This window comes from Typha angustifolia, chromosome 7 (assembly GCF_048772165.1).
Source record: "Typha angustifolia cultivar Huaian chromosome 7, ASM4877216v1, whole genome shotgun sequence".
NCBI lineage: Eukaryota > Viridiplantae > Streptophyta > Magnoliopsida > Poales > Typhaceae > Typha > Typha angustifolia.
The window spans coordinates 402,993-423,605 of record NC_133245.1 but is presented as its reverse complement, the minus strand read 5'-3'; the positions used below and the strand labels follow the sequence as shown (position 1 = coordinate 423,605).

The window sequence follows — 20,613 nt, the reverse complement described above, 5'->3', positions numbered from 1 at the left end:
CAGAAAAAATGGCTACTCGTAAGAATTATGTAAGTTCTAGACCTCACATTAGTACAACTCTATGAGGAATAAATAGTCACTTTCACTTTTACTTCTACTGACAAGAGCAAATAGACATTTGCTGCGGTAACAAATGCGCTCAGGATCTCAAAATATAAAGGACAAACTTTATATTGCGGTCTCGTTAAAATTTCTCAAGCAAAATCTTTATCGACCTTCCAAAATAGTGATAGACATCTCATTTACAGGAACTGAGTCTTGCTTGCTCGACGAGGAATCCGGGGGACCTCTCATTGCAACAAAACCCGGTTGCTTAGGATGAGGTAAGTGACAAGTTTCACTCCCCAGCATTAGCACAACAGAGGACATTATTGGCCTGTCCTCTGGACGTTCTTGAACACATAAGAGGCCTATTTGTATACATTTAGATGCTTCAGACAAAGGATATGAACAGTTCATTGACTCATCCACTAGTTGCAAAGCATTGCCTTCCTCCCATAAGCTCCATGCCTGAAAAAATAAAAAATAAAAATAAATAAATAGTTGCAAACAATAGTATAGTTGATGTAAAAGAATAACTTATAGCAATGGATCTAGCTGACTGTCTTAAAACTTACAAATGCTAAAAGGTTTTCATGGGGATTGGAGGTGTAAACCCCTCTGTTCTTCTTGCCGCTAATAATCTCAAGTACTAGCACTCCGAAACTAAACACGTCCGATTTCATCGAGAAGATGCCATCCATCGCATACTCGGGAGACATGTATCCACTGATCAGACAAAAACAAAAGATTTATTCCTAAAATATATAAATAAATATTGACATCATAGCATGGATATAGTGAGAATGACACTTACTATGTTCCAACTACTCGACGTGTATTTGCTTCTGTTTCATCCCCACCAAATATTCTAGCCATGCCAAAATCTGAAATTTTTGGGTTCATGTTGTTGTCAAGAAGAATGTTGCTAGCTTTGAGATCCCTGTGTATGATTCTGAATCTAGAATCTTGATGGAGATAGAGAAGGCCTCGAGCAATCCCGAGTATAATGTTACAACGTGTTCGCCAATTCAACGGTGAAGTACTCTTAGACTTATCTGATTAAGAATCGCATATACAATAATAATTATCTTATTTCTCTAATATTTAAGTCAGAATATATCTAGCATAAAAAGAAAGGGTGTAGAACAATAACCAACCAACCAACCAAATAATAAGGCATCCAAACTTTTGTTAGACATGTACTCATAGATGAGCATCCTTTCCTCTGCTTCGATGCAGTAACCGAGAAGCCGGACAAGGTTCCTGTGTTGAAGCTTTGCGATCAGCATCACCTCGTTCTTCAACTCATCGGCTCCTTGGACCGATGTCTTTGAGAGTCTTTTCACGGCTATATCTTCTCCCTCGTCCAGCCGGCCCTGAAATTTTATCAATACTATTACTTTTGCACAAATTAAATACCAGGATATTTACAATTCTTTTGATGAAATGAAGAAGGTGCGATGTGCAAATTTGATGAAATGAAGAAACGTTCACCTTGAACACTGGTCCAAAGCCACCCTCTCCAAGCTTGTTTTCGATCGAGAAGTTGTCGGTGGCCGCTTCTATAGTGCTCAGATCGTATGAAGGAAGCTCGAAGTCTTTCTCTTCCCAGCTTCTCTCGACGTTGTTGCTAAACTGGGAGATGACACCTAACACAGTCACCGATCGAGTAGAACAATAGCTTAGACCAATTAAATGAATATGGCTTTCTCCTACTAAGTCAAGTGTAGGTCTAATTTATTATACCTTTCTTTCTTCTTTCCTTGTTTTTCTTATTCTTCCTCTTCCAGGCACAATATCCAAGCAAAGAAAGCAACGGAATCCCCACAATTGAGCCCACTGTGATCGCGGCAATTCCTCTCTTACGAGCGGTGGACAGCGATCCTGAAATACGTTAGTTCATGTTCTAATGAGACTTTTTTAATTTTTACTTGATATAACTAATTATCAACCTAACCTTTAAACTTGAAATGCGTAGCTATTAATTAATCATGCATGAAGTTGTTCTTCTTCAACAGTATGTTACGTACCCAGATCTGCTGCGGCCAACCGTAGGTAGAGATCCTGCCCATTAGAAGAGTAGTCCCTAACATCACTGAGATTTGAGGTCCACATTATGCATCCACTCCCGCTCCCACTAATGTTAGCAGTAGCATAGGCGGTGCATGAACAATTCTTCAAGCACATAGCCCGACACTGGTCCAAGTTTAAGCTCATGTCCACCGTCGAGCTCGACGTGTCCGGCAGCTTTACCCCGCTCACTGTCACGAACCCATCCGTCCCATTCGTGCAGTCGAGCTTTGTCTTCCTAACGCACCCGTCTGTTCCATCCCTCAGAGCCCAATTACTCGGTGATTTCGGCTCGAACCCTTGCATGCAGCGGCACAAGGGCGAGTTGTTGATGTCGCAGATCCCGAACGGCCCGCAAGGCGAAAAGCTATCGCAGGGGTCTTTGGGGGCAGACCAGAAGACATGCCAAGACTGGCTTTCTTCGAGCCAGATGAGCCGCTGGCCGACGCCGGTCGAGCTGAGGACGAGCCTAGAGATGACTGACGGGTCCCGCACATTGAAGATATAATAAGCAGAGTCTTTTTCTTTGATGAAGTCGAAGGTGAACAGGCTATAGGTCTCCATCTCTGGAATACCGCTGAACCGTAGACCGTTCCACGGCCCGCTTCGCCAAATCCGGCTAGATCCGGACCATAGGATCAATTGGGGATCACCATGCAAGTCCAAGGCCATGAGGTACTTGCTCGGTGATGGATCGCTCGGGCTGGTCCACGCCGTGTAGTTGTAATTGACGCCACTGGTTAAGTTTCCCCCACTCTTCATGCCGGGGAGCGACGTGTCGGTCGGATGGTCGAAGCTCTGCCAGGCGATTACAGAGCTAGTGGGATCATTACTATTACTAGTAGACTCTCGCACAACAAAATTTCCACTCTCCAAGATCTGCGCTACCGCGCTCGTTAGGCCCGAGGAGCCGGACGACCAGACGATGGAAGAATTCTTGTTAATTATAACTAGATCACCGGCGGCGGTGATCGACAAGCTTGATGTTGGATCGGAGATCGGAGTCTGGCGGTTTGCGACCCACACGACTGTCTGGTTCGGGATCTTGTTGTACCATATACCGACGTAGCGGTTGCTCGAGTCGACGGGGCTGAAGAAGCCTAACGCGAAGCTGCCGTTGGCGGAGACGAGCGTCTGGCCATCGGCAAGAGGTTGCTCAGGGGTTAGGGTGTCGCCACCAATGGACTGAGAGAAGAGGAAGGCTGAGAGTGGGAAGAGGAAGAATGCAGCTGCTGTGAGAGCATGCATTTTTCTTTTTCTCAAATCAGTGACTTCGTTTCAACTAAGGGAGCAAACCTTATAATCAAGTTCTAAGTCATAACGTAGTTAGTGATTGTATATTATGATTAATCCATAATCATAAAACGCAATATCTCTTGTAAAGTAAAAAAGCAAAAGGTCAGCAAGTCAACAATGTAGGAAATAAAACGTCTGCAAGTCAACATTGTAGGGTAAACTTTGTTATTCTCTCATACGACTTTGACCGTGAGTGTCGACGGCCGTGTGCGGAGTCAATACGTAGTGAGTGGTGAAGCGAACACCACTTGGGCCAAAGGGAATAAACCTAGCTGTGTTTTATTAGTTGGTGGAGATTAAGATCTGGTCAGGTCGATCTAGAATGACCAAAGCACAAAAGTTTGTAATATTTATAGAATAACATTTTGTTTGTTAGGTCGGACAGCATAAACTTGTGAATCACGATGGATAGGTATTTGGACTTGAGAGCTAGCTAAATGGCAAATTAACATTGTTTGCAACCCGTCAACTGCAATCCCCATCATGTAAGTGCGCCAGTGTTCGCCACAGGAACTGGACCAGTAGGTCGGTGCTTAGCTCTGGAAGGAGTTGAAAGATGTTGAAAATAATAATAATAATAATATATAATTATAATAACAACAATAATAGAGTCATGCTGGACCGGGTAGCATGCCTACTTGAGTTTCCGGGTCCAGTCCATGGGGATTGGCCATGCTTCGTCTAATTAGGGCTCGGGCTCGGCTCAAGCTCGGCTCGACTGAAGCTCGAGTTCGGCTCGGCTCACTTAGATATGAGATGAGCCCGAGCCATCAAAATCGGCTCAAAATTAATTTCGAGCCGAGCCTGAGGTGGAGCTGGCTCGCTCAGGCTCGGCTCGTTAGGCTCGATAGGCTGTAGTAATTTTTTTTTAGTGGTGTAGGGTGCTGACATTTCATCATTTCGTACTTATTTTAATAATTAATAGATGAGAGATTAAGAGGTGTCTCAGTTGGTGGGGCCCGCTCATGTGAAAGCCATCTTTTCCTTTTGTCCTTTATCCATCACTTTTCAAAGGTGTTACAGTCGAGGCTTTTAATTTTCAATGTCATACTTCAACTTGAATGCCTGATGTACGGTCTCTAGTGGCCGGCCTTGAGCCAAGCCCTTGCCCTCCCTTACTCTACATCACTGAAATCAAGCCTCCCTCTTCCAACGGTCGGGACGAGCTCCATGAGATCGAGATCAAGCTAGCTGAGCTCGCGTGCTCCGTGCACATGCGCTTCGCCTTCCGGGGGTCGTGGTGACCCACCTCGACAACGTGTGCCCATGGATGCTCCACGTCGGGTGGGGGGAGGCGGTCGCTGTCGACTCCATGCTCCAGCTACGCCGCCTCTCTGTTAGCCCCAGACCACAGCAGCACTAAATAACCCAGTTTGGGCTGTTGGGTCTCATTACATCGGTTGCAGCCTAACAAAACAAAATTTGTCAAGCTCCCCTCCTCCTCCTCTAAGAAGACCAAGTACGTGCTCAAGCGAAGAGAAGAGCCCGGAAGACCGACTGCTGCTACAGAACCCATTAGCTTACAATGGTCATCTGAGGCCTTCATTGCCTGACCTCCACCCTTCTCCCATGGGCGTAGACTCCTCAAGCTGCCGCGGTGCTCGGCTTGGTGTCAATCTGGCTCGGTTCAGCTCGGCTTGAATGAGGCTCGACAATAGGCTCATTTCAGGCTCGAGCTCAGCTCGGGCTCGGTCTAGCCCGGCTCGGGCTCGGCTCGAGTTTAGCTGAGCCGAGCCTCAGAGTAATTCTACGGCTCGAAATTCATTTCGAGCCGAGCCTGAGCCAGAGTCGGCTCGCTCAGGCTCGGCTCGTTTACACCCCTACGTCTAATCGCACTAGGAAATTAAGCATACATACAAGAGACATTACCTTGTTAACGGACCAGGATGAACTTATTTGAGTGTCAATCATGCTTCTATCGCTAAAATAACCAGGTTGTTTTGGTTGTGACAATATTGCAGTTGAATTACCCAACATTACTGAACAACAGTAGACATCTGTGGCCTGTCCTCCGCTCTTCCCTGAACACATAAAAGAGACCTATTTGCAAGCATCTTAGGATTTCAAATTAAAAAAAGTCCATAAATTTGTCGAATCATTCGAAGCTGTTCACTTCATTCATAATATCCGTGCGTCGGTGTTTTTATCAAAAGCTTCAAGCATTATATACACCGCATAAAGTGTAGACGCTTCAATGTAAATGTTAGTGTTGACCAGATCAATGTGCAGAATTGAAAGGTTTGGGGTTTAGGGATTTGAGAGTAGAGAAGAGAGAGATGAGGAAGAAGATGAGATTGTATTCCTCTTTTTTCGATATGTCCCTCAATGACTAATACAAAGATTTATTTATAGAGCTAAGCTTAACAGAACTCTAACAAACTTTAGTTAAATTGCTAACAACCTTACATCCCCCCTCAACCTTATGCAGGGAGACTAACATAAGGTTGCTGCATAAGTATTTGAACTGAGGTGAATCTAACCCTTTGGTGAGAATATCAGCTAGTTGCTCCAAGGATGGTACAAACTGGAGAGCAAGTTCACCTCTGGAAACCTTTTCTCGAGTAAAATGTATATCAACCTCAACATGCTTAACCTTAGAATTGTGTATTGGGTTGGAGGCAAGGGCAAGAGCAGAAATATTATCACAGTGTAAAGTAGGAGCACAAGGTAGATTAACATGAAGATCATTGAGCAAATGACGCAACCACAGAACCTCAGATACAGTGTCTGCTAGTGCACAATACTCTGCCTCAGTTGAAGATCGAGAAACAGAAGTTTGTTTCCTTGAACACCAAGATATAGGACAGTTGCCAAGGAAAATCACAAAACCAGTAGTACTACGCCTATCATTAGGGTCTCCAGCCCAATCAGAATCTGAATAAGCCCTCAATTCCAATGGTGCTGCTCGATATGTAATCCCATAATCCAAAGTTCCTTTAATGTAGCGTAGGATTCGTTTCATTGCAAGAAAGTGAACGTCGGTAGGATTTTGCATGAATTAGCAAACTGAATTAACACTGTAAGCAATATCTGGACGAGTAAATGTTAAGTATTGAAGGCAGCCAACAATACTTCTATAAGTTTTCACATCAATAAAAGGAGCTCCATCATCCTTAAGTAGCTTGGAGTAGGGAAGACAAGGAGTAATGCTAGGATTGCAATCAACCATACCAGCTTTTTCCAAAATGTCATTTGCATACTTAGCTTGTGAAAGAAAGATACCATCCGGAAGATAGGTGATCTGCAAGCCCAAAAAATAATGAATAAGACCTAAGTCTTTCATTTCAAACTCTTGTTGAAGAGCATCTTTGACCTTTTGTATAGCAGAAGCATTGTTCCCTGTGATTATTATATCGTCTACATATAATAGAAGATAAACATGGCAAGATCCAGAAGTAAACACAAACAAGGAAGGATCTGCAATAGATGGTCTGAAACCAAGTTGGGGTAAGAAAGATGTGAACCTCTCATTCCAAGCACGAGGAGCCTGCTTTAGCCTATATATAGATTTTTGCAATTTGCAAACATGATGTGGAAACCTTGAATCCTCAAAACCTGGTGGCTGTGACATGTATACCTCCTCTTTCAACATACCATGTAAAAAAGCATTTTTCACATCTAATTGATGAAGCTTCCAACCAAACTGAGCAGCCAGAGCCAAAATAAGACGCACAGTAGTGTGTCGAACAACTGGACTAAATGTTTCTGCATAGTCAATACCCTCCTCCTGACTAAAACCACGAGCTACAAGACGTGCTTTCTGCCTTGAAATTGAGTCATCTGAGTTTCGTTTAACTTTGAAGATCCATTTACAACTGACAATGTTCTTGTTAGCTTGAGGAGGAACTAAAATCCATGTTCCTTGTTTGGTTAAGGCATCAAATTCTTCTTGCATAGCAGCCTTCCAAACTGGTATTTGCAATGCCTTTTTGTAAGAATTAGGCTCAGTAGTTGTAGGATCAGATAAAGTATTAACTAGAAAGGCCTTTGGTTTAAATATCCCATTCTTACTTCTTGTAATCATAGGATGAGTACCTTTGTCAACAGAAGTGGACACAGATTGAGGTTGAAATGCTGAAATAATGCTAGAAGTAGCCTCAGATGGTGGATCCAAATTAATCTCAATATCAGATACAGGAATATAGACTTCTTCAGGATGTAAAATAAATTTCGTAGAAGAGTCAGGAATATCATTTCGAAGCTGAGATGAAGCTTGAGGTTGTGTAGTGTCAACCAAAGACGGAACCTCAATAGGAGTTGTAGCATTTTGAAACTGAGATGGTGGAGCTTGAGGTTGTATAGTGTCAACCACAGATGGAATCTCATTAGTAGCTATAGGGACAGGTGAGGTATGGTGCTGCTGTGAGATGGTCTTGGGGATATATGTATGTTTAAATGGATACCTAAGAAGAAACTGAGTAGGTGGAGGATAAGATGGATGGGAAGAAAAAGTTGTCTGGGTGGGTACAAATTGATAAGGAAATGATGACTCATCGAAGACAACATGTCTTGATGTAAGGAACTTAGAACTTGAGTAATTGTAACACAGGAAACCTTGTACCCTAGTGCATAGCCCAAAAATATGCACTTAGATGTTTTGACTTGCAGTTTGTTAGAATTATATGGTTTAAGCAAAGGGAAACAAGCACACCCAAAAACCCTTAGATTATCAAGACATGGAGGTTTAGAATAGAGTATCTCATAAGGAGATGACATGGACAATGTAGGTGATGGCATTCTGTTTATAAGAAAGACTGAGATAGCACAAGCATGGAACCAGAATTTGGGAGGAAGATGAGCTTGATGAAGAAGTGTTAATGCAGTTTCCACTATATGCCTATTCTTTCTTTCTGCAAGGCCATTTTGCTATGGTGTATAAGGGCACGAGATTTGGTGAATAATACTAGTTTGAGAAAGAAAAACTTTAAACTTGTGACTCAGGTATTCACCTCCTCCATCAGTTTGCAGAACTTTAATGGAAGATGAAAACTGATTAGAAACAAAGGAGTGAAAGGCAATGAATAAGGAACAAACTTGTGATTTATTATTCAAAGGAAAAATCCAACAAAATCTTGTACAATCATCTATAAAGGTGAGGTAATATTTGAAACCTTCAATGGACAAATGAGGAGAAGGACCACACACATCCGAATGTATAGTATGAAATGGTACAGATGATCTAGTACTAGACTTTGGAAATGGTAGCTTGGTAAATTTACCAGCTAAACAAGATTCACAAACAGAAGTAGATGAAGCTATAGTAGGACATATTTTGGACTTTGCTAACATGGACGTTGTAATGATATTGGATGGATGACCAAGGCGTTGATGCCAAAGAGACTGAGATATCTTGGAGCCAATGTAAGCTATAGGTTGTAATGGAAGTGAATGGAACATGTTCTTGGACATATACATTGGAATAGGATAGAGACCATTCTCACTAAGGCCTTGAAACAACACCTGACCTGTCACCTTGTCCTGTATAAAGAAACAAAACTCATCAAAGATCATTCTGCAGTTGTTGTCCTTGCATAATTGAGACACAGAAAGCAATTTCGCTGCAAGTTTTGGAACATGTAAAATATTCTTTAATGTAAGAATAGCATGTTTATTAAGAAAGATAGAGCTATTGCCAATGTGCTTAATAGAAAGACCTGCACCATCCCCAATTTGAACTTGAGCACCATCAGAATATGTGGTCACGTTGTTGAGATTATGAGCATCTGAAGTCATATGTGTAGAGGCTCCAGAGTCTGTGATCCATACTTCCTGAGAAGAAGAATTTGGTGTGTATTGATGAGATGCAATCATTGCTATAGGTTGACCTTGAAGAGCAGCAAATTGCTGCCTCTGATTGCAATCTACAGCAGTATGATTTGTTAAACCACATAATTGACACACCATAGCAAAGGAAGATGTCTCATAACCTTGAATCTTATTGAGATGCCAACAAATTTGTGCGGAATGTCCAGGTTTGTTGCAAATTTGACAAACAATTCGAGGCTTGTATGTAGAGAAGCCACTATTAAATCCATTGCCATTGTTCCCAAATTGTGAATTTGCACCTCTATTTGAATTTGCACCTCTATTATTCCAACCATTGTACCCACCAGAGTTACTAGGTCCACCATTGTGGTTTTTGTAACCTCCTCCAGAATTTTGTCTAAATCCACCATTAGATCCTCCATTATGTCCACCATTATGCCTATAGCCTCCCCTATTATGTCTTGGACCATTATCTTGAGCCAATAACCCATTGTAATAAGGTGTTGACAAGATTCCCTTATCTTGATTTTCTAAAGAATAAGAATTGTTCTTGGCCACCATGGCAGACATAGAAGGCAATACAAGAGATTTGGACTCACAATCCAATTCAGATTCAGCAGCAAGAAGCAAAGAACGTAGCTCAGACATGGATATTGGAGCATGTTTAGCCTTAATCATCATTCTCACAGTACTAAACTCTGAGGGTAAACCCTTAAGAACAAGAATCATAATATCTTCATCTTCAATCTTAATACCAATAGCTGACAATTGATCCCTAGCATTTTTGACTCGAAGCAAATATTTATCAACATTATCTAACCCTTTTTCAATAGATTGCAAATTAGACTTCAGCTGAACCACATTAGAACGAGACACAGTAGCATACCTATCTTTTAGAGTATTCCATACCTCCAAGGCTGTGTTACAGCCAACCACATGAGACAAAGCTTCAGGAGATAGAGTTGCAATAAGCAAAGAAATGAGATTGCAATCCTGCTCTAGCCAATCATCATGATCTTCAGAGGAATTTTTTATGAGACGACTATCATCTGAAATGGAATACTGAGACGGACAAGGATATGAACCATCAACAAACTTGAGCAAACCATGACCTCGAAGAAGAGAATACATCTGGAAATGCCATGTGGTATAGTTGTTGTCATCAAGCTTGACAAAGATGATGTTGGAGAGATTTGCAAGAAGAGAGACTGTAGTAGAATTCACCATTATTGTAGATAGTTCTTGATCTTGAATCTTGAATCTTGAATCTTGAGGATTGAGAGATCGAAGAAGAAGAAGCAAGCAAAGGAGATGGAGGAGAATTAAAAGATGGATTGGATTTGTAATCCTAGGCTCTAGGCTCTGATACCATGCAGAATTGAAAGGTTTGGGGTTTAGGGATTTGAGAGTAGAGAAGAGAGAGATGAGGAAGAAGATGAGATTGTATTTCTCTTTTTTCGATATGTCCCTCAATGACTAATACAAAGATTTATTTATAGATCTAAGCTTAACAGAACTCTAACTTACTTTAGTTAAATGTTAAGGTCAGGTACAAATTTACCAACCCTAACAGATCCACAAATCACAAATGCATTCCAAGAAAGGAGGAGAGTAAAGGAGACACCAGTTCCACTGAATTGGTCGTCTTCCCCATCAAAATAGAGAGCTATTTCATTTCCTTCCCTTTCTCAGTTTTTACAGAGTTGTATTTATACTCTTACCCCAGCTCTCTCTCTCTCCTCTAACCAACTGCCACGAGCGGACAGCGACATCTAACAATTCCTCACGTGCTAATCACATGGGAATTAAGGACTCAAATGAAATTAGAAACAAAGCAGGACTGAAGTGAAAATAGTTCATCTTCCCCAAAATCATCTTCAGTTTCTATTGGGCCATGACATTAAATTGCTAACAACCTTACGCAATGATCACTTACATGGATAAGGAGGTTTAGCTGAGGCTCAAAACTATATGTTACTCTATTCTTCTTGCCACTTATGATTTCAAGAATTAGGACACCAGAGCTGAATACATCGGATTTCACCAAGAAAATGCCATCCACTGCATATTCTGGAGACATATAACCACAGCACGACATTATCAAAATAACTATGTCAGATAAGCTCTGACATGAGATCATGCCATGGTGGTGCACGCCATAGTTTCTTATACATTTTACTTATTATGTATGGACTACTTTCTTCGTGCAATCAGCAGTCTGATCTCCTCCAAAATCCATATATTCTTGCCAAACCAAAGTCGGAGATTTTGGGATTCATCTATTTGTCTAGCAGAATGTTGCTGGTCTTGAGATCCCTATGGATAATTCTGAACCTAGAATCTTGGCGAAGATAAAGAAGCCCACGGGCGATCCCCGTAATAATGTTGAAGCGCTTTGGCCAAGTTAATTGTGCAGACTTTGCCCTATCTGTTCAAGATTGCAAAGTAGTTAGTTAAATATTAAGGTTGGAAACTTGAAATGACCTTCTAATATATCAGTTATATCAGGTTGATCAGGAACTAGAAAAGGATGTTCTACCAAATATGAAGGTGTCCGAACTTTTATTTTCCATGTACTCGTATTATTAACATCCTTTTCTCTCCTTCAACACAGCAACCCAACAACTGAACTAGATTTATGTGCTGAATTTCGCAATCGACTTGACCTCGCTCTAGAGCTCACAAAAGCCTTGAAAAGAATAACTGGATAGCCTCTTCACAGCAATTCTTTTCCCTTCCTTAAGTTCTCCCTGTTCAATTTAAACCAGAGAAATACTTGATCATTCTAGAGAACCACATTGGAGATTGAATGATTTAACTGAGATCACCTTATAAACAGCACCAAATCCACCCTCGCCAAGCTTGTTTGATGTTGAAAAGTTGTATGTTGCAAGGGCTATTGTGCTACTATCAAATAGAAGCAGCTGTTGTTCCTTTCCTCTGTCACAATCAGCTGATCTTGAGCTTTGTCTAGTGCAGTAATTGGAGAAGTACATGAAATCAAGTGGAAGAAGAATTACATTTATCATATAGTAAGTTTTTAATTGTTGTCAATTATGTACAAAATATTCTAAGTATTTTTATATATGTACATGAGCTTTTATACAAGTCTAGAAAGTATTTGTTTTGATGAATTGCAAGATTAATGGTGAAAAGGTTATGAGTTCACATCGCGTTCACACTGCGTTCACAATGCGTTCACAGGGCGTTCACACAGACAGAGAGCAGCATTCACAAGTGCGTTTGAACGCGGGCATATGCGTTCGCACAGACAGTAACATCGCATTTACAAGCGCGTTCGAACGCGTTCACAGTGCATTCGCACAGACAGTAACATCGCGTTTGAATGCGGGTACATGCGTTCGCATAGACAAAAATACCATGTTCATAAGCGCGTTCGAACGTGGGTACAGGCGTTCGCACAGATAGAAAGTGCAGTTTTTACGCGTGTTCGAATGTAGTCATGGCCCGTTCGAACGCACCTGAGATTAAGTCATGCCGTTAGAATGCACTTAGGCCGTGCTCGAACGCACCTATAAAGTTTGCAATTTTTTAGACTTTCGTGAGTTCGGATAAAACTTAGATTTGATTCTATCTTTGAGATCATATATAAGTATTGTGATACACTAACTTTAGGGTGGTTGAAGAAGCAATTTTGAAGGAGACTTCTTGAGGCTATATCGGTTATTCAACTTACAAGGTCATACTCTTTTACAAAGTTTAATATTTCGTCTTAAGGGCTATCTAGACGAAAGATCAATCTCGAGGACTACTGAGGTTGGATATCAATCACGAGAAGCAGTGAATCGTGAGTTCTAACGAGCAAGATTAAGAAGAACAAAGTCGTGAGGATCAACGATTTATCTTGTGAGTCAGTTTTGTAACTACTATTATTCTAGTGATTGGTTTTAATCCGAGTTTGGATCCCTGGTTTTTTTCCGTTTGGGTTTTTTCACATTAAAATCTTAACGTTCATCTCTGCTTTTGTTTTCAAAATTTCTTCCTACTTTTACTTAAGCGAATGAGTAATATCATTATCTAGAGTTTAGATACATACATGTGTCTAGGTATTTTTTTATCACACAATAGGTACTCAAAGATTTCTTATTTTAACTATTCTTAGGTACTCGTGATTTCAACCTACATTTTTTTTTCTACTATGCGCTATCACAATTAATAGGCATAATGCGGTGCCCAAATTCATCAAGGCTGGAAGAATACAACCAAAAGAATATTTGGAAATAGAATCTAGAATAGTGCTATGCATTGAAGGGGATATGGAGTTTCTTCATATATTCTATATTAGTTCTTTTTTACATATCAAAGATGTATAAATATCCTAGGCTAGCTTCATTTTCAGGAACCAATATCCAAACAAATTACCATAAACAACTTGATATACTTGCCTTAAAATGATTAAATAGGATTATGAAAGAAGAAACAAGAGTGCTCAATTTACCTAGGTCAGATACCTTAAGGCTAGGGGTAAAAACAAATCGGATACGGACTAGATAGTTTTCAATTCACATTTGAATTTATACTTTTAGTTCGGATACGGATATTGGACGAATAGCAAAATTTAAATCCATATTCAAACTAAACTGATATTGATAATTTTCGGATAAAAGATCAGATCCTAAACAGATGTTGATTGAATTTTAAACGAATTATAATATTTTATTTAGACATAATTAATACAAAAAATTAAGAGTTAACAAAATGATTTTCTTGTATGTCAAATGCATATAAAATTAAAAAAAAATAATCTCTACAAATAATATATAACATATTATAAATAACAATATTAATATTCACTATTTAAATAATCAAACTAAAAACTGTAAATCATTCAAAAAAATATAAGAGTAAAAGATATCGAATATCCGTATCCGAATCCTAAAATCATATCCAACCCATTTCTGAATCCGTATCTAGATTTTATATCTCTATTGAATAAAAAAATTTATCTGAATTCGATTTAAATTAGGTTGGACAGTGGGTCGGTTCAGAATTAATCGACCTGTTTTCACCATAACTCAAGGCAAATGTAAAGATCCTGACCTTTATCTATTAGTTATCTTGTCAGAAGAAGAAATGACTATTTTTAAGAAACATGTAAGTTCTAAACCTCACATTTGTAGAACTCTATGACGAATAAATAGTAACGTTCTCTTTTGCTTTTACTAACAAGAGTAAATAGATATTTGCTGCAATAACAAAAGCCAACAATAAAACTTTGCTCAGGATCATAAAATATAAAGGACAAACTTTATATTGCGGTCTCGTTAAAATTTCTCAAACAAAATCTTTATCGACCTTCCAAAATAGTGATAGAAATCTCATTTACAGGAACTGAGTCTTGCTTGCTCGACGAGGAATCCGGGGGACCTCTAATTGCAACAAAACCTGGTTGCTTAGGATGAGGTAAGTGACAAGTTTCACTCCCCAGCATTAGCACAACAGAGGACATTATTGGCCTGTCCTCTGGACGTTCTTGAACACATAAGAGGCCTATTTGTATACATTTAGATGCTTCAGACAAAGGATATGAGCAGTTCATTGACTCATCCACTAGTTGCAAAGCATTGCCTTCCTCCCATAAGCTCCATGCCTTGAAAAAAAAAGTTGCAAACAATATTATAGTTGATGTAAAAGAATAACATATTGCAATGGATCTAGCTGATTGTCTCAAAACTTACAAGTCCTAGAAGGTTTTCATGGGGATTGGAGGTGTAAACCCCTCTGTTCTTCTTGCCGCTAATAATCTCAAGTACTAGCACTCCGAAACTAAATACGTCGGATTTCATCGAGAAGATGCCATCCATCGCATACTCGGGAGACATGTATCCACTAAAGAACAAAAAATTTATTCCTAAAATATATAAATAAATATTTATATCATAGCATGGATATAGTGAGAATGATGCTTACTATGTTCCAACTACTCGACGTGTATTTGCTTCTGTTTCATCCCCACCAAATATTCTAGCCATGCCAAAATCTGAAATTTTTGGATTCATGTTGTTGTCAAGAAGAATGTTGCTAGCTTTGAGATCCCTGTGTATGATTCTAAATCTGGAATCTTGATGGAGGTAGAGAAGGCCTCGAGCAATCCCAAGTATGATATTACAACGTGTTCGCCAATTCAACAGTGAAGTACTTTTAGACTTATCTGATTAAGAATCGCATATACACAATATTTTATTTCTCTAATATTTTAAGTCAGAATATATCTAGCATAAAAAGAAATGGTCTAGAACATTAACCAACCAACCAAATAATAAGGCATCCAAACTTTTGTTAGACATGTACTCATAGATGAGCATCCTTTCCTCTGCTTCGATGCAGTAACCGAGAAGCCGGACAAGGTTCCTGTGTTGAAGCTTTGCGATCAGCATCACCTCGTTCTTCAACTCATCGGCTCCTTGGACCGATGTCTTTGAGAGTCTTTTCACGGCTATATCTTCTCCCTCGTCCAGCCGGCCCTGAAATTTTATCAATACTATTACTTTTGCACAAATTAAATACCAGGATATTTACAATTCTTTTGATGGAATGAAGAAGGTGCGATCTGCAAATTTGATGAAATGAAGAAACGTTCACCTTGAACACCGGTCCAAAGCCACCCTCTCCAAGCTTGTTTTCGATCGAGAAGTTGTTGGTAGCCGCTTCTATAGTGCTCAGATCGTATGAGGGAAGCTCGAAGTCTTTCTCTTCCCAGTTTCTCTCGATGTTGCTAAACTGGGAGATGATACCTAGAACAGTCACCGATCGAGTAGAACAATAGCTTAGACCAATTAAATGGATATGGCTTTCTCCTACTAAGTCAAGTGTAGGTCTAATTAATTATACCTTTCTTTCGTCTTTCCTTGTTTTTCTTATTCTCTCTCTTCCAGGCACAATATCCAAGCAAAGAAAGCAACAGAATCCCCACAATCGAGCCCACCGTGATCGAGGCGGCAATTCCTCTCTTACGGGTGTTGGACGGCGATCCTGAAATACGTTAGTTCATGTTCTAATGAGACTTTTTCAATTTTTACTTGATATAACTAATTATCAACCTAATCTATAAACTTGAAATGCGTAGCAATTAATTAATCATGCATGAAGTTCTTCTTCTTCAACAGTACGTTACGTACCCAGATCTGCTGCGGCCAACCGTAGGTAGAGATCCTGCCCATTAGAAGAGTAGTCCCTAACGTCACTGAGATTTGAGGTCCACATTATGCATCCACTCCCGCTCCCACTAATGTTAGCAGTAGCATAGGCGGTGCATGAACAATTCTTCAAGCACATAGCCCGACACTGGTCCAAGTTTAAGCTCATGTCCACCGTCGAGCTCGACGTGTCCGGCAGCTTTACCCCGCTCACTGTCACGAACCCATCCGTCCCATTCGTGCAGTCGAGCTTTGTCTTCCTAACGCACCCGTCTGATCCATCCCTCAGAGCCCAGTTACTCGGTGATTTCGGCTCGAACCCTTGCATGCAGCGGCACAAGGGCGAGTTGTTGACGTCGCAGATCCCGAACGGCCCGCAAGGCGAAAAGCTATCGCAGGGGTCTTTGGGGGCAGACCAGAAGACATACCACGACTGCCTTTCTTCGAGCCAGATGAGCCGCTGGCTGATGCCGGTCGAGCTGGTGACGAGCCTAGAAATGACTGATGGGTCCCTCACATTGAAGGTATAGTAAGCAGAGTCTTTTTCTTTGATGAAGTCGAAGGTGAACATGCTATAGGTCTCCATCTCTGGAATACCGCTGAACCGTAGACCGTTCCACGGCCCGCTTCGCCAAATCCGGCTAGATCCGGACCATAGGATCAATTGGGGATCACCATGCAAATCCAAAGCCGTGACATACTTGCTCGGTGATGGATCGCTCGGGCTGGTCCACGCCGTGTAGTCGTAATTGACTCCACTGGTTAAGTTTCCCCCAATCCTCATGCCGGGGAGCGACGTGTCGGTCGGATGGTCGAAGCTCTGCCAGGCAGTTACTAAGCTAGTGGGATCATTAATATTATTAGTAGACTCTCGCACAACAAAATTCCCATTCTCCAAGATCTGCGCTACCGCGCTCGTTAGGCCCGACGAGCGGGACGACCAGATGATGGACGAATTCTTGTTGGTTATGACTAGATTGCCGGCGGCGGTGACCGACAAGCTTGATGTTGGATCGGAGATCGGATTCCGGCGGTTTGCGACCCAAACGACCGTCTGGTTCGGGATCTTGTTGTACCATATGCCGACGTAGCGGTTGACCGAGTCGACTGGGCTGAAGAAGCCTAACGCGAAGCTGCCGTTGGCGGAGACGAGCGTCTCGCCATCGGCAAGGGGTTGCCGAGGGGTTAGGGTGTCGGCACCAATGGAGGGAGAGAAGAAGAAGGTTGAGGGGAGGAAGAGGAAGAGGAAGAATGCATCTGCTGTGAGAGCTTGCATTTTTTTTTTTTTTTTACTCTCAAATCAATGACTTCGTGTCAACTAAGGGAGCAAACCTTTTAATCAAGTTCTAAGTCATAACGTAGTCTAGTGATTGTATAATATGATTAGTCGATGAACAATAAAAAGTAAAAGGTCAGCAAAGTCAACAATGTAGGGTAAAACTTTCCTTTGCTCTCATACGACTTTGACCTTGAATCTCGACTCCCGAGTCAGTACGTTGTGAAGCAACGGACAAGTTGGGGCAAAGGGAATAAGCCTAAATATTTTTTATTAGTTGCTAGAAACTAAGTTATTAAGATCTTGTCAGGTCTATCATGACCGACACACAAATGTTTACGTACTTGGACTAAAGAGGTAAAGGGCAATTTAATGTCGTAACGTTCAGTCGCTTACTTGTCAACTGCAATCTGGTTGGCTCTGGGAGGACCGGACCAACATGCCTAGTTGAGTTTCTGGGTCCAGTCCATGGGGGTTGGGCCATGCTTTGTCTAAACGCACTAGGAAATTAAGCATACATACAGGAGGCATTAGTATGGATTGAAGGAGAACAGATTGAATAAATATATAACAACGGTAGAGGCTAATCGTCAACAAGTGATCCAAAACTATCCATAAGCATTAGATTTCAAGTATTGATCTAACGCCCTTCAATACTTGTCATTGTTACCTCATTAACAGACAAGGATGAACTTATTTGAGTGTCAATCATGCTTCTATCGCTAAAATAATCAGGTTGTTTTGGTTGTGGCAACATTGCAGTTGAATTACCCAACATCTGAACGACAGTAGACATCTGTGGCCTGTCCTCTGCTCATCCCTGAACACATAAGAGACCTATTTGCAAGCATCTCAGTATTTCAGATTCAGAACACGAGTCCATAGATTTGTCGAATAATTCCAAGCTGTTCCCTTCCTTCCAAAATCTCCATGCCTGGGTGTTTTTATCAAAAGCTTTCAAGCATTATATATAAGGATCAATGTAAATGTTAGTGTTGACCAGATCAATGATCACTTACATGGATAAGGAGGTTTAGCTGAGGCTCAAAACTATATGTTACTCTATTCTTCTTGCCACTTATGATTTCAAGAATTAGGACACCAGAGTTGAATACATCGGATTGTTAGTAATTTCATGTTTTTGACATGAATTTTTATTAACTTTGAGCTAAGTTTTAAGTGGAGCCCACACATTATTAATGATGGTTTAATGGTGGAATTAATTTAGCTCAAAGTGTACTTTATTGTCAAATATTCACTTAGTCAAATCCATGAAGAGAAGTGAATGAAAATTGGCTCTAAAGTGGGTATCATGGCAATGAAAAATAAAGAAAATGAAGTTTAGTACCATATTGGATATTTGAGAAATGTTAGTATGGTATATAAGTAATAAACTTCTTATGGGCTTTGGGCCCCAAAAGGGGTACCTATTTTGTGGGTAAAGGTTACTATGCAACTTAACTCACACACACGCGCCGCCCGGCCCGGTTCGGTTCGGTTCGCACGCACGGGTCAAGTCCAATTTTAATTTTAATCTGTAACTGTAAATTAGTTTCTGATCCGAATTGGTGCATCCATTCGGTGATTTTGCATCTTTTCGTCAAGCCTGTTTACCTCTATAAAATAGGCTGTCAGTCTGCATAATTAGATAGAACATCAAGCAATCGGTGGAGGGCGAATTGGTCTTAAGGAGATAGTGTCCAACACTAGACTCGACTATTCAGAATTCTACATTCTGTAATCTGTTTATATTATTTTGATCGAATTTATTGTAACTCTTTGGAATCAGATTGTTACCGCCAACACGGATTTCACCAAGAAAATGCCATTCTGGAGACATATAACCACAGCACGACATTATCAAAATAATTATGTCATATATGCTCTGACATGAGATCATGCCATGGTGGTGCACGCCATAGTTTCTTATGCATTTTACTTACTATGTATGGACTACTTTCTTCGTGCAATCAGCTGTCTGATCTCCTCCAAAATCCAAATATTCTTGCCAAACCAAAGTCGGAGATTTTGGGATTCATCTCTTTGTCTAGCAGAATGTTGCTGGTCTTGAGATCCCTATGGATAATTTTGAACCTGGAATCTTGGTGAAGATAAAGAAGCCCACGGGCGATCCCCGTAATAATGTTGAAGCGCTTTGGCCAAGTTAATTGTGCAGACTTTGCCTTATCTGTTCAAGATAGCAAAGTAGTTAGTTAAATATTAAGGTTGAAAACTTGAAATGACCTTCTAATATATCAGTTATATCAGATTGTTTACATCTGATCAGGAACTAGGAAAGGATGTTCTACCAAAAAATATGAAGGTGTCCAAACTTTTATTTTCCATGTACTCGTATTATTAACATCCTTTTCTCTCCTTCAACACAGCAACCCAACAGCTGAACTAGATTTATGTGCTGAAGTTTCGCAATCGACTTGACCTCGCTCTGGAACTCACAAAAGCCTTGAAAAAAAATAATTGGATAGCCTCTTCACAGCAATTCTTTTCCCTTCCTTAAGTTCTCCCTGTTCAATTTAAACCAGAGAAATACTTGATCATTCTAGAGAACCACATTGGAGATTGAATGATTTAACTGAGATCACCCTATAAACAGCACCAAATCCACCCTCGCCAATCTTGTTTGATGTCGAAAAGTTGTATGTTGCAAGGGCTATTGTGCTACTATCAAATAGAAGCAGTTGTAGTTCCTTTCCTCTGTTACAATCTTCCTCCGAAAGCTGATCTTGAGTTTTGTCTAGTGCAGTAATTGGATAAGTACATGAATTCAAGTGGAAGACGAATTACATTTATCATATAATAGGTACTCGGAGATTTCTTATTTTAACTATCCTTAGGTTCTCAGTGATTTCTAGCTACATTTTTTTTTCTACTATGCGCTATCACAATTAATAGGCATAACACGGTGCCCCAATTCATCAAGGCTGGAAGAATACAACCAAGAGAATATTTGGAAATAGAATCTAGAAAAGTACTATGCATTGAAGG

The 20,613-nt window shown here is 40.5% G+C and overlaps 2 protein-coding genes and 2 pseudogenes across 2 annotated transcripts; all 4 read right to left on the bottom strand.

Annotated features, from left to right (window-relative positions):
- Positions 1-64: 64 nt before the first annotated feature.
- LOC140762831 (receptor-like serine/threonine-protein kinase SD1-8) lies at positions 65-3,402 on the bottom strand. The gene is made up of 7 exons (XM_073100787.1): positions 2,073-3,402; positions 1,789-1,926; positions 1,537-1,691; positions 1,208-1,418; positions 857-1,097; positions 618-768; positions 65-510 (listed from the first exon to the last, which is right to left on the bottom strand). The coding sequence occupies exons 1-7, from the start codon at positions 3,358-3,360 to the stop codon at positions 208-210; spliced, it is 2,487 nt and encodes an 828-aa protein (XP_072956888.1). The 5' UTR covers positions 3,361-3,402; the 3' UTR covers positions 65-207.
- A 7,672-nt stretch (positions 3,403-11,074) lies between these two features.
- Positions 11,075-12,203, bottom strand: LOC140762049 (receptor-like serine/threonine-protein kinase SD1-6; annotated as a pseudogene).
- Positions 12,204-14,420: 2,217 nt separating this feature from the next.
- On the bottom strand, positions 14,421-17,616 carry LOC140762830 (receptor-like serine/threonine-protein kinase SD1-8). Its single transcript, XM_073100786.1, has 7 exons — positions 16,314-17,616; positions 16,027-16,167; positions 15,778-15,929; positions 15,449-15,659; positions 15,106-15,346; positions 14,874-15,024; positions 14,421-14,785 (listed from the first exon to the last, which is right to left on the bottom strand). Exons 1-7 carry the CDS (start codon positions 17,605-17,607, stop codon positions 14,483-14,485), a joined length of 2,493 nt encoding a protein of 830 aa, XP_072956887.1. The 5' UTR covers positions 17,608-17,616; the 3' UTR covers positions 14,421-14,482.
- Positions 17,617-18,247: 631 nt separating this feature from the next.
- On the bottom strand, positions 18,248-20,524 carry LOC140762046 (receptor-like serine/threonine-protein kinase SD1-8; annotated as a pseudogene).
- Positions 20,525-20,613: the final 89 nt, after the last annotated feature.

What these genes read in the sequence shown, in the direction of transcription:
- LOC140762831 (XM_073100787.1), bottom strand. Translation starts at nt 3,360, where the DNA reads ATGCATGCTCTCACAGCAGCTGCATTCTTCCTCTTCCCACTCTCAGCC. An exon ending in GTTGGCCGCAGCAGATCTGG is followed by an intron (nt 1,927 to 2,072) that starts GTACGTAACATA and finishes AACGTATTTCAG; the next exon opens with GATCGCTGTCCACCGCTCGT. An exon ending in TTTGGATGCCTTATTATTTG is followed by an intron (nt 1,098 to 1,207) that starts GTTGGTTGGTTG and finishes ATTCTTAATCAG; the next exon opens with ATAAGTCTAAGAGTACTTCA.
- LOC140762830 (XM_073100786.1), bottom strand. Translation starts at nt 17,607, where the DNA reads ATGCAAGCTCTCACAGCAGATGCATTCTTCCTCTTCCTCTTCCTCCCC. An exon ending in TTTGGATGCCTTATTATTTG is followed by an intron (nt 15,347 to 15,448) that starts GTTGGTTGGTTA and finishes ATTCTTAATCAG; the next exon opens with ATAAGTCTAAAAGTACTTCA. An exon ending in ATGAAAACCTTCTAGGACTT is followed by an intron (nt 14,786 to 14,873) that starts GTAAGTTTTGAG and finishes TTTTTTTTCAAG; the next exon opens with GCATGGAGCTTATGGGAGGA.